Source organism: Cervus canadensis, chromosome 10 (genome assembly GCF_019320065.1).
Source record: "Cervus canadensis isolate Bull #8, Minnesota chromosome 10, ASM1932006v1, whole genome shotgun sequence".
NCBI classification, from domain to species: domain Eukaryota; kingdom Metazoa; phylum Chordata; class Mammalia; order Artiodactyla; family Cervidae; genus Cervus; species Cervus canadensis.
In genome coordinates, this window is record NC_057395.1 from 7,700,529 (window position 1) to 7,712,746 (window position 12,218).

General features: G+C 41.5%; 1 protein-coding gene across 7 annotated transcripts in view; it reads left to right on the forward strand.

Moving 5' to 3' along the window:
• The window catches only part of SFMBT2 (Scm like with four mbt domains 2), a 185,115-nt gene that overhangs the window by 163,280 nt on the left and 9,617 nt on the right, over window positions 1-12,218 (forward strand). For all 7 annotated transcript variants that reach the window (XM_043478507.1, XM_043478505.1, XM_043478504.1 and 4 more), the window contains one exon: window positions 10,999-11,174. In XM_043478507.1, coding sequence (XP_043334442.1) covers window positions 10,999-11,174 — 176 coding nt within the window. The remainder of the gene's footprint in view (window positions 1-10,998; window positions 11,175-12,218) is intronic.

Below are 12,218 nucleotides of genomic sequence, written 5' to 3' on the forward strand. Positions count from 1 at the left end.
AATAAAAAACCTAACTCTACACCTAAGCAACTAGAGAAGGAAGAAATGAACAACCCCAGGGTTAGTAGAAGGAAAGAAATCTTAAAAATTAGGGCAGAAATAAATGCAAAAGAAACTAAAGAGACCATAGCAAAAAATCAACAAAGCTAAAAGCTGGTTTTTTGAAAAAAATAAACAAAATTGACAAACCATTAGCAAGACTCATTAAGAAACAAAGAGGGAAGAACCAAATTAACAAAATTAGAAATGAAAATGGAGAGATCACAACAGACAACACTGAAATACAAAGGATCATAAGAGACTACTACCAGCAGCTCTATGCCAATAAAATGGACAACTTGGGGGGATGAATGGACAATCATTTTAAGGAAAAGTATACACTTTTCAAAACTGAACCAGAAAGAAACAGAAGATCTTAACAGACCCATCACAAGCAAGGAAATCGAGACTGTAATAAAAAATCTTCCAGCAAACAAAAGCCCGGGACCAGATGGCTTCACAGCTGAATTCTACCAAAAATTTAGAGAAGAGCTAACACCTATCTTACTCAAACTCTTGCAGAAAATTGCAGAAGAAGGTAAACTTCCAAACTCATTCTATGAGGCACCATCACCCTAATTCCAAAACCAGACAAAGATGCCACAAAAAAGAAGCATACAGGCAATAATCACTGATGAACATAGATGCAAAAATCCTTAAACACAATTCTAGAAAACAGAATCAACACATTTAAAAAATCATACCATGACCACGTGGGCTTTAATCCCGGAATGGCAGGATTCTTTTTAATATCCCAAATCAATCAGTGTAATACACCACATTAACAAATTGAAAGATAAAAACCATATGATTATCTCAATAGATGCAGAGAAAGCCTTTGACAAAATTCAACACCCATTCATGATTAAAACTCTCCAGAAAGCAGGAATAGAGGGAACATACCTCAACATAATAAAAGCTATATATGACAAACCCACAGCAAGCATCACCCTCAATGGTGAAAAATTGAAAGCATTCCCCCTGAAATCAGGAACAAGACAAGGGTGCCCACTGTCACCACTACTGTTCAACATAGTGTTGGAAGTTCTGGCCACAGCAATCAGAGCAGAAAAAGAAGTAAAAGGAATCCAGATAGGCAAAAGAAGAAGTGACTCTCACTGTTTGCAGTATGAATGATCCTCTTATAGAAAACCCTAAAGATCTACCAGAAAATTACTAGAACTAATTCAATGAATATAGTAAGTTGCAGGATATAAAATTAACACACAGAAATCCCTTGCATTCCTATATACTAACAATGAAAAAACAGAAAGAGAAATTAAGGAAACAATGCCATTCACCATTGCAACAATAAGAATAAAATACTTAGGAGTATATCTACCTAAAGAAACAAAAGACCTATACATAGAAAACTATAGAACACTGATGAAAGAAATCAAAGAGGACACAAACAGATGGAGAAACATACCGTGTTCATGGATTGGAAGAATCAATATTGTCAAAATGGCTATTCTACCCAAAGCAATCTATAGATTCAATGCAATCCCTATCAAGCTACCAACGGTATTTTTCCCAGAACTAGAACAAAGAATTTCACAATTTGTATGGAAATACAAAAAACCTCGAATAGCCAAAGTAATCTTGAGAAAGAAGAATGGAACTGGAGGAATCAACCTGCCTGACTTCAGACTCTACTACAAAGCGACAGTCATCAAGACAGTGTGGTACTGGCACAAAGACAGAAATATAGACCAATGGAACAGAATAGAAAGCCCAGAGATAAATCCACGAACCTATGGACACCTTATCTTTGACAAAGGAGGCAAGGATATACAATGGAAAAAGACAACCTCTTTAACAAGTGGTGCTGGGAAAACTGGTCAACCACTTGTAAAAGAATGAAACTAGAACACTTTCTAACACCATACACAAAAATAAACTCAAAATGGATTAAAGATCTAAATGTAAGACCAGAAACTATAAAACTCCTAGAGGAGAACATAGGCAAAACACTCTCCAACATAAATCACAGCAAGATCCTCTATGACCCACCTCCCAGAATATTGGAAATAAAAGCAAAACTAAACAAATGGGATCTAATGAAACTTAAAAGCTTTGCACTACAAAAGAAACTATAAGTAAGGTGAAAAGACAGCCGTCAGATTGGGAGAAAATAATAGCAAATGAAGAAACAGACAAAGGATTAATCTCAAAAATATACAAGCAACTCCTGCAGCTCAATTCCAGAAAAATAAATGATCCAATCAAAAAATGGGCCAAAGAACTAAACAGACATTTCTCCAAAGAAGACATACAGATGGCTAACAAACACATGAAAAGATGCTCAACATCACTCATTATTAGAGAAATGCAAATCAAAACCACAATGAGGTACCATTACACGCCAGTCAGGATGGCTGCTATCCAAAGTCTACAAGCAATAAATGCTGGAGAGGGTGTGGAGAAAAGGGAACCCTCTTACACTGTTGGTGGGAATGCAAACTAGTACAGCCGCTATGGAGAACAGTGTGGAGATTCCTTAAAAACTGGAAATAGAACTGCCATATGACCCAGCAATCCCACTTCTGGGCATACACACCGAGGAAACCAGATCTGAAAGAGACACGTGCACCCCAATGTTCATCGCAGCACTGTTTATAATAGCCAGGACATGGAAGCAACCTAGATGCCCATCAGCAGATGAATGGATAAGGAAGCTGTGGTACATATACACCATGGAATATTACTCAGCCGTTAAAAAGAATTCATTTGAACCAGTCCTGATGAGATGGATGAAACTGGAGCCCCTTATACAGAGTGAAGTAAGCCAGAAAGATAAAGAACATTACAGCATACTAACACATATATATGGAATTTAGAAAGATGGTAACGATAACCCTATATGCAAAACAGAAAAAGAGACACAGAAGTACAGAACAGACTTTTTGAACTCTGTGGGAGAAGGTGAGGGTGGGATGTTTCGAAAGAACAGCATGTATATTATCTATGGTGAAACAGATCACCAGCCCAGGTGGGATGCATGAGACAAGTGCTCGGGCCTGGTGCACTGGGAAGACCCAGAGGAATCGGGTGGAGAGGGAGATGGGAGGGGGGATTGGGATGGGGAATAAGTGTAAATCTATGGCTGATTCATATCAATGTATGACAAGACCCACTGAAATGTTGTGAAGTAATTAGCCTCCAACTAATAAAAAAAAAAAAAAAAATAATTGCTTTGATGGTCTCAGAGGGCTTTTAATATTCACTTAATTCTTTTCCAGTGGAATACATTTTCACGGGTCCACTTCCTGTATCACGGCATCCTAAGACTGCATTTTGCTGTAACATTTGGAAAATGATGTTGTTTTAAACAGTGAACTACTTTTCAATGGCTAGAGCATACCTAAGTCCTCTTTTAGAGAAAATAGTGAAAATTGAAGAATTCTGAATAATTTCTATGACCAGCAGTTTTCTTCTGGAGTTAACTTACATGAGGACTGAGTGGCGAAATTTGTGGTTATTTTGCATTCATTGTTAGGTTATTATTATTTATTATTATTCATTGTTAGTTAATCAACCTTTCCTTGTGTCTTTTTTGAGCATCTCTATAATTTTAGATACAATAAAAGTCATCTAAGGTCCAACAGTACTCTGCAAAATCACAGAAGTTAAAGGGAATATATAATACATGTAAATAAGGAGAGTGTTGAGCTGTTGGAAGCATCATGTTGATGAAGAACACCATATTTCACCCTTCCCTTCTTTTCCAAGGAATATTTAAATGAGTTTCACCTATAGCCCCCCCAAAACAAAACATGTTATTTTCAAATCTAATAATCTTTATTTTTCTACTTTATGTAAGTTGGTGGTCCTTAGCCACATACTGTTTTCTTCCAAGGTCAGTTCCTACTGGTTGTGGTGGCAGGTAACCCGGGCAAGTATTTACACAGAAAGCCCTTCTTATTTCTAGTTTTAAAATTTTTCTGTAAAATTCAATACCTCTAAAATATACCTAAGGATATTGAAATAGTAAAAGTACAGCAATCTTAAATTCCATTAAAATCTCCCCGGCTCCCTAAGCAAGCCAGAAACTCTCTCCAAATTCCCAAAGTGACAGGGAGAGTTTATTTTGCACTGTTTGCACTCATTTTCATGTTCCCAAGTCAATCAGAGCTTTTATGAAACCAGCCTGACACAATCAGAACAGACACAGTGTGACCCAGCCTTGCTGCCTTGTAAAGGCAGCGTGTTACCGATTATATCAAACACGACAGCATGTGCCTTAGCGGAATCTTACACAGCAACTTGTAATGAGAAAATGTGCGTCTGAAGTGGGTTTCAAGCGCCTGAATCAGAGCAGCATCTCAAAGCAGCTGCTAATGATGACAGATTGTAGTCAGCGGGAACACCCCTTATAATACTATGTGTTGATTCACCTCTTTCCTTCTGATGTGAAACGACAACTTTTTTAGATCTTGATAACATTGATGTTTTCATTGGTGTGAATGGGAGGAGAGTTGACTTCTTCCCATTTTGCTGAAAGGCTGAAATGCTTTCTGTCATGAATAAATTAACTCAGCAAGGGGGAGAACTGCTTTAATGCATTTACTTGTCTTGGCTGTGGTCCTCAAATTATAACATCACAGAGAGTGTTCTCAGGAAGAAATAATATGAGCTCTTCATCCATAGGATTTTGCAAATGCTGGCACTTAACATCTGGGGGTTCTGATTGGATTTTTCCTCTTCTGAAAAGACCTATTTACGTAAGAAGGTGGGGGTGACATTGACAAGGTTGTTTTTGTTCAGTCCCTAAGTCACGTCCGACTCTATGTGACCCCGTGGACTGCAGCACGCCAGGCTTCCCTATCCTTCACAATCTCCTGGAGTTTGCTCAGATTCATGTCTGTTGAAACAGTGATGCAATCTGTAACCTGTTCCACCGCCTTCTTTTAGCGTGAGTCTTCCCTAGCATTATGGTCTTTTCCAGTGAGTCGTCTTGTCAACATCAAGTGGCCAAAGTATTGGAGCTTCAGCTTCAGCATCAGTCCTTCCAATGAATATTCAGGGTTGATTTCCTTAAGGATGAACTGGTTTGGTCTCCTTGCAGTCCAAGGGACTCTCAAGAGTCTTCTCCAGCACCACAGTTCGAAAGCATGAATTCTTTGGCACTCAGCCTTCTTTATGGTCCAGCTCTCACATCTGTACATGACTCCTGAGAACCCCATGGACAGTAGTGACAAGATTTGACCCATAAATAGAAGAAAAATAAACACTGTCATCTATTGTTTTCCCCCAGCAATTCTTGCCTATTTATCCAACAACTGGTGGGCTGCAGTCCATAGGGGTCACAAGGGTCTTAGCATGCCTTTGTGAAGCGACTGAAGTGACTTAGCATGCCTGCATATCTTTATACCAGAACAGATTATTGAACTATTTGAAGACTGTATGAGTCTATTGTATAATGAGTCTACAACATGGATTGAAAGGCAAAACCAGGAATAACTCTGTTGAAAAGGGAAAAACGGATACTAGTGTAGCTCACTTCAGCAGTTCTAGATGAGAAAGTTGCTTGTTTCTGGGGAACTGACATCACTAAATCAACCTATATTATTTTGAATATTAGGAGAAAGAATTTAGGCTACGCCTGGCTATACCTTAGGAGGATTTAAAAGAATTCCTATCCTCTGCATTTAGAGACATTTACACATGTTTTCCAAAATGTATATAGAATCTTCCTGAGGGGGAAGAAAAGACAGTTAGTTCTTGTGTGAATGACTTTTGTGACAATCTTTATAAAAGCTGGGTGGAGTTTTAATGGATTTTCCCAGTCTTTTGTTACAGTTATGTAGAATACTTAAAGAGGAAATATCTTGATGTAATTTTTGAGTGAATTAGAGTTCTTAATCATTTAGGCAGAAACAAGGGGATAAAATCAGATAAAGCCAAATCTTTATCCTTAGGTGAGTCGTGTTCAGCTCTATGGCAGTGATGTTTTGGTTCATTTTCTCACGAGCAATGACTAATTTTGCATGTGTTTTCATTTATTTTACTTTTTCAGGGGCGTTTATTCATGCCCATACCTTAATGAATGGTAAGATGTAATACTTGGCTATCGAGGAGAATTATTTGCAAAAGAATTCCCTGAGAGACTTTTCACTGAAAAAGATACTGTCTGTTCATGTTAATTTTTACTTCACTCAGATTTGAGAAATCTGCTCTCCTGAAAATGTATGCTGTAAACATGATAAGCAAGCAGGTGAGCCAGTTTCTAAAGAGAAGACTGAATTTTTGGTGCGTAGTAAATTCATCAAGATTGGGCACAACATTTCTGGGTCACACAGACCAGCTGGGGGTGTTCTGAATCAGGATTGTCTTTTGTAAAATAAATACACACCCCGTTTATCACATAGAGTTCCCATAACTTGAAATACAGGAATCAAGAAAGAAGAGAGAAATTTCTGAGGAGTCGAGTATCTTAAGATCTTAAATATCTTGCATTTTCTAGACCTGCGTTTTAGATTAAGAAGACATGACCAAGGAAATACAAACTTTGTTTTGAAAGAAATTGGGGCCATCCCCTACTGTTGACTTCTAATGAGAAGAGGGATTTTTCTCATCGCTGGCCAAGCATCCTTCTTTCTTCAGTCATCATCTTTTTTTCCCTTTTAATTCTTCCGTAAATATTTCAGAATGTAAATTCAGCTTGACTGGAATCTTATTCTCCATTGTCATATTTCTGTCACAAGTAAATCTTGCATCACAATTTTTTTCTTTTAAAGGTCCCAATATGGATCATTTTGTAGATGAATGATAGAACTTCGACCACATTGAAATCATTCTGCTTGAACTAGCTTCGGTGTTTTCATTCTGTATTTCTTTTTGACTCAAGGCCCATTTTGATTTTCTCAACTCTTAACTGAAAGGGAAGAGACAGTTTGTCTCTGATTTTAATATGCTATCTAGGTTGGTCATAGCTTTTCTACCAGGCAGCAAGCATCTTTTAATTTCATGGCTGCAATCACCATCTGCAGTGATTTTGGAACCAAAGCAAATAAAATCTGTCACTGTTTCCATTGTATTCCCATCTATTTGCCATGAAATGATGTGACCGGATGCCATGATCTTTGTTTTTTGAATGTTGAGTTTTAAGCCAACCTTTTTTTTCACTCTCCTCTTTCACTTTCATTAAGAGACTCTTTCATTCTTCTTCACTCTCTGCCATAAGGGTGGTGTCATTTGGATATCTGAGGTTATTGATGTTTCTCCCAGCAATCTTGATTCCAACTTGTGCTTCATCCAGCCCAGCGTTTCTCATGATGTACTCTGCATATAAGTTAAATTAGCAGGGTGACAATATACAGCCTTGACATACTCCTTTTCCTATTTGGAACCAGTCTGTTGGTCCATGCCCAGTTTTAACTGTTGCTACTTCACCTGCACCCAGATTTCTCAGGAGGCAGGTAAGATTGTCTGGTATTCCCATCTCTTGAAGAATTTTTCACAGTTTATTGTGATCCACACAGTCGAAGGCTTTGGCGTAGTCAATAAAGCAGAAATAGATGTTTTTCTGAAACTCTATTGCTTTTTTGATGGTCCAGCAGACGTTGGCAATTTGATCTCTGGTTCCTCTGCCTTTTCTAAATCCACCTTGAACATCTGGAATTTCTTGGTTCATGTACTGTTGAAGCCTGACTTGGAGAATTTTGAGCATTATTTTGCACTCACACATGGATGTAAATCTTTAGTTGGTAGGAAGTTATTGGAACACACTTCCTTATTGATGCTGGGCGGGGAGGAACCCCTTTATCTACCCTCTTAGGTTCAGTGCCTGGGAGCCTGTAAACTAAACTGACAAAAGATAGCAAAATACAAAAACCATTTCTTTGCTGGTGGGATGCATGCACACGCGAGAGTGCTCTGTGCTGAGGTTTGGAAATTACACCTACGTCAGACATAACCTAGTAGGGGGAATGGAGTGGGAAGAAAAGGCCTCTAGGGGAAGAACAGATAGGTTTCTTTGGGAAATAAAAATGGGATTTTAAGAGAAAAACTGGGAGATAAGAAAGTTCTGGATAGTTTATGCAGGCAGGCATGGTCTTTCTTCTTCAAGGTAATGGAACTTCTCCAGGAGGAGATTTATGGTAGGTTTACCCCTGGGATTTATGCCCCAAAGAGGGGATTTATGATGATTCTTGTTTCTCTGAAGTTTCTGCTTTGAGTTCGATAACGGAATCTCCGAGAAAGCTTCTTTCTGCATCTGTTGAATGGTGAGCCATTTTCCTCTTCAGATAGTCTTTCTGTGCACTGTGGGGTCTGCAAAGATCCCTATGTGGCCGTCAGGGAGCCAGTCCCTCTGAGGTCCTCTCCCTTCCTGTCCTGTTTCAAGAGTGTGCGTCTGACACCCATGTTAGCTCAGCACCCCGTCCCCTCAGCGGACTCCTCTCTCACACGCAGATTTCTCTGGAACCTTGGTAATGCAGCCACGCTGTGGGAGAAAGAGGAAGAAGCCTTGAGAAAGCAGAAATGTAGCCAGCGCTCCTCTCTGAGGACCATCTGACCCGAGGGTCTGCTCTCCCCCCCGTGTCCTCCTGCGGCTCTCTCCTCCCCATCTTTTTCATCATCCTTGCACCTCATCACATCCCCCCTCCCCCCGTGACCTTTTCCTCGTTCCCTCCTTCCTTCCAGGAGTGTTACTTGTGTCTGCTGCGGCCTGGCTGACGGTCCCATTCAACATTTCCCCCTTTTTCTTCAGAGAACTTGTCGTATGTGCTTCAGAAACCTCATGTTAAGGTTTACAGCAGCCTTGCTGGGCACTGAATAAACTCCCGCGGCGATGTGTTGTCCCTCTGGGCTCACACTGTGGGATAAAGTGAGAGGCGCTGGCCCCTGCTTTTGAGCTGCGGCCACCTGCCCCACCTATAGAAGAATGTCACTGGCATATAGTTGTTGAGCCTTCAGAAGGACAGGAAAGGAAAAACAAGTTGACATAAACTCAAAGCAGCTTATCTCTCCCACTGTTCTTAGTGAACCAGATCTAGGTTTTGAGCATGAAATATCTAATTCACAAATTGCAGCAGTGACGATCTCATATTATACTTTCCTTTGTACAAATTGCCTGTGGTTCCTGCCGTGTTTTGAGGCTGAGTGTTGGAGACCGGCCCACCACTCGACTGAAGATGGTTCAGCTTGATTTTTCAGCTTTACGATGTTGTGAAAGTGACACGCGTTCAGCTGAAACTGTACTTGGACATGAGCCTGTTGATCTTCCCCGGGCTTCTGTGCTGCCCTGTCGTCTGGGGTAGTGGGTAGAGGCCATGGTTCCCCTGTCAGCCACGAGACCACGAGGGTGAACAACCTGAACTCTTCCAACTGTCCTGGACACAGACAACCCTTCTGTTTTTCACTTCTGTTGTCAGTTAATTACACGTGATATTCAACACTTTATCATGAAATAGGCTTTATGTCAGATGGTCTTGCCCAACCATAGGCTAATGTGAGTTTCCTGAGCACATTTATGGTGGGCAGGTGAAGCTGTGAGGTTTGATACATTAGATGTATTATTAATACATTGCATTTTCAATGTAGGACATTTTCAACATAAGATGGGTTTATTGGGATGTAACCTCAATCAGAGGAGGCTTCCCAGGTAACCCAAGTGGTATAAAGAATCTACCTGCAATGCAGGAGAGACAGGTTCCATCCCTGGGTCGGAAAGATCCCCTGGAGACGGAAATGGCAACCCACTCCAGTATCCTTGCCTGGGGAATCCCATGGACAGAGGAGCCTGGTGGGCTACAGTCCGTGGAATCACAGAGTCGGACACGACCGAGGGATGAACACAGCCCCCATCAGAAGTCGAGGGAGATCGGTACGCAAGTGTGTAACAGAGCAGGGGGCCCTGCTGATGTGGAAACTGCCAAGGCTGGCCTCCCTGGTGCTTCTTTCTCTCCGGCAGTTTTTCCTAAAACTAACACGAGTGTTCCCAGCCAGAGTTACCACTCTGTGCCTCTTTCCTGGAAAATCAATTATCGTTCAGGGTTTCCACTTAACAATTAGGGGGTCCATCAAGGGCAGAGCTTAATCGTCCCAGTTGTTTTGATGGGTCCTCATCTCAGTGGACTCAAGTTTAGTGAGGTGTGAATTAAATGAAGACCTGGGATCTGTTGCCAGCTGAGAAATTTGTAACCATTTTGTACCAATGGTAGTTTTAAAAACTGTGTTGAAAGGTGACTCAAACCTATTTCCAAGAACTTACCTTTTCAGCCAGGGTGATTTACAGCATTGTTAATCCTAAGCACTTGAATGAGGGCTGCAGTACCTATTTTTAAGACAGGAAGCCATCCAACCTGCTTTTCAGAAGATCTGGGTTCTAGTTTTACATTGGTGATTTCATGCGGTTTTTCTTGGGCAGGAGAAAGTTTTTTCTCAAGAGTCTTGAGCCATGAATGACACTGGATTCCAGAAGCATTCTGGAGGGGTGTTCAGTTATGTATACCGTGGTGAGAATGGGCTTCTCTGGCGGTTCAGATGGTAAAGAATCTGCCTACAATGCAGAAGACCCAGGTTCGATCCCTGAGTCAGGAAGATCCCCTGGAGAAGGGAATGGCTCCCCACTCCGGTATTCTTGCCTGGAGAATCCCATGGACAGAGGAGCCTGGTGGGCTGCAGTCCATGGGATCACAAAGAGTCAGACATGACGGAGTGATTGACTTCAGTCACTAGTATAAGGCACCGGGTGGAAGCCTTTTTTTCGGGATCCCGGGTTCTCTGTGGGTGTCAGTGACCATGCGTGTGGTCACCACGAACATTGCCCACAGGACTGGGCATTTATTAAAAACAGTTCTGTGAGCTCATAAGGAACAATGAAAGCAAATGGAAGAGAAACCACACACAGCCCACCCTGTTGTTAGCAAGCAAATGCGCTGCTTCGGAATCCACTGTGTGGAGTAGATCAGCAAGCCCGTGGTCTCTTTATCATCTTTCCTTCTCTGTTTCCAGGTACAGAGGCAAAACATACCGGGCTGTGGCCAAGATCGTCCGCACATCCGACCAGGTAGCGGACTTCTGCCGCCGGGTCTGTGCCAAGCTCGAGTGCTGTCCAAATTTGTTCAGTCCTGTGCTGGTTTCTGAAAACTGCCCGGAGAACTGCTCTATCCACACCAAAACCAAATACAGTAAGTGGAAAGCGAAAGGAACAGCGACCTGTGGGTCTGCACTGTAGGGTGATGTAGTTGGTGGGCTTCCAGACCTTTCGAATAGCTTTTCATAGGAGTAGCTGCAGGAGAATTCTTTAAGGTTTGCTTGGTAGATACTCGTGCGTTTCTCTCCTGGTGTAAGGAATGGGAGGGGGGTGTCTCTGGTTCTTTTGGGACCACGGTCCTGGACGAGCTGCACCATGGTTCTCTCTGGGTATCAGACACTAATGTATAAGTGTTTGTTCACTTAACCCATGGGTGGGTTTCTCGACGGTTTTTATAAACGCCATCTTTATGGACCTAGTTTATGGACCTACTGGAAATAGACAGTTTTGGTTGGTCATTTTGCATCTGAGAAAATTGCAGTCTGAAGGCTGGTGACTTTCCTCCGCGGTACAGCAGCTTGGAGACGTGTGGACCCCCGTCTGTCACCTGGGTGCGTTTGGTGTTTTCTTTCTGATGCCTCCAGTTGTTAGATAAAGCTTCCTTTGGTGCATTTGGTTCTTTTATGAGAGCTCCATACAGAACAGTTGAAGCTTCAGTTAATTGAGGAAGCGTTCTGGATGGTGATCATAATTGAAAACTGGATTGCAGTCAGTTTTAATTAGTTGATTACACATTCAACTTATAAAATGCATCAATATCATTGAAATTTGGTGAGAAATTTTCTAACACAGACATATAGCTCTGCTGTTGAATTCAGAAGTAAGGAAAGTGTCCACTGAAGGAGTGAAGAATAACAGGTAAGGAACACTATTTGAAAAGTAAAAAGATGCCCCATTGATTTGGCCTGCGTGTTCACCGCCAGTTCTGAGAGGGACCACTTCTGCCCTTGATACCTGTGACCACAAGGGCATTGAGACAGGGTTCCTCCCTGTGAGCCGTTTTGTCAGAATTGTTTCCCGAGATGCGGATGGGATGTGAAGCTTCATCTCCATTGTTGATTTCCTCTCTCTCTCTCACTTCCCTCTCCCTCTCTTTCATTTTCCATCTTTCCTCCCTCCCTCTTCCTCCACATAAGCC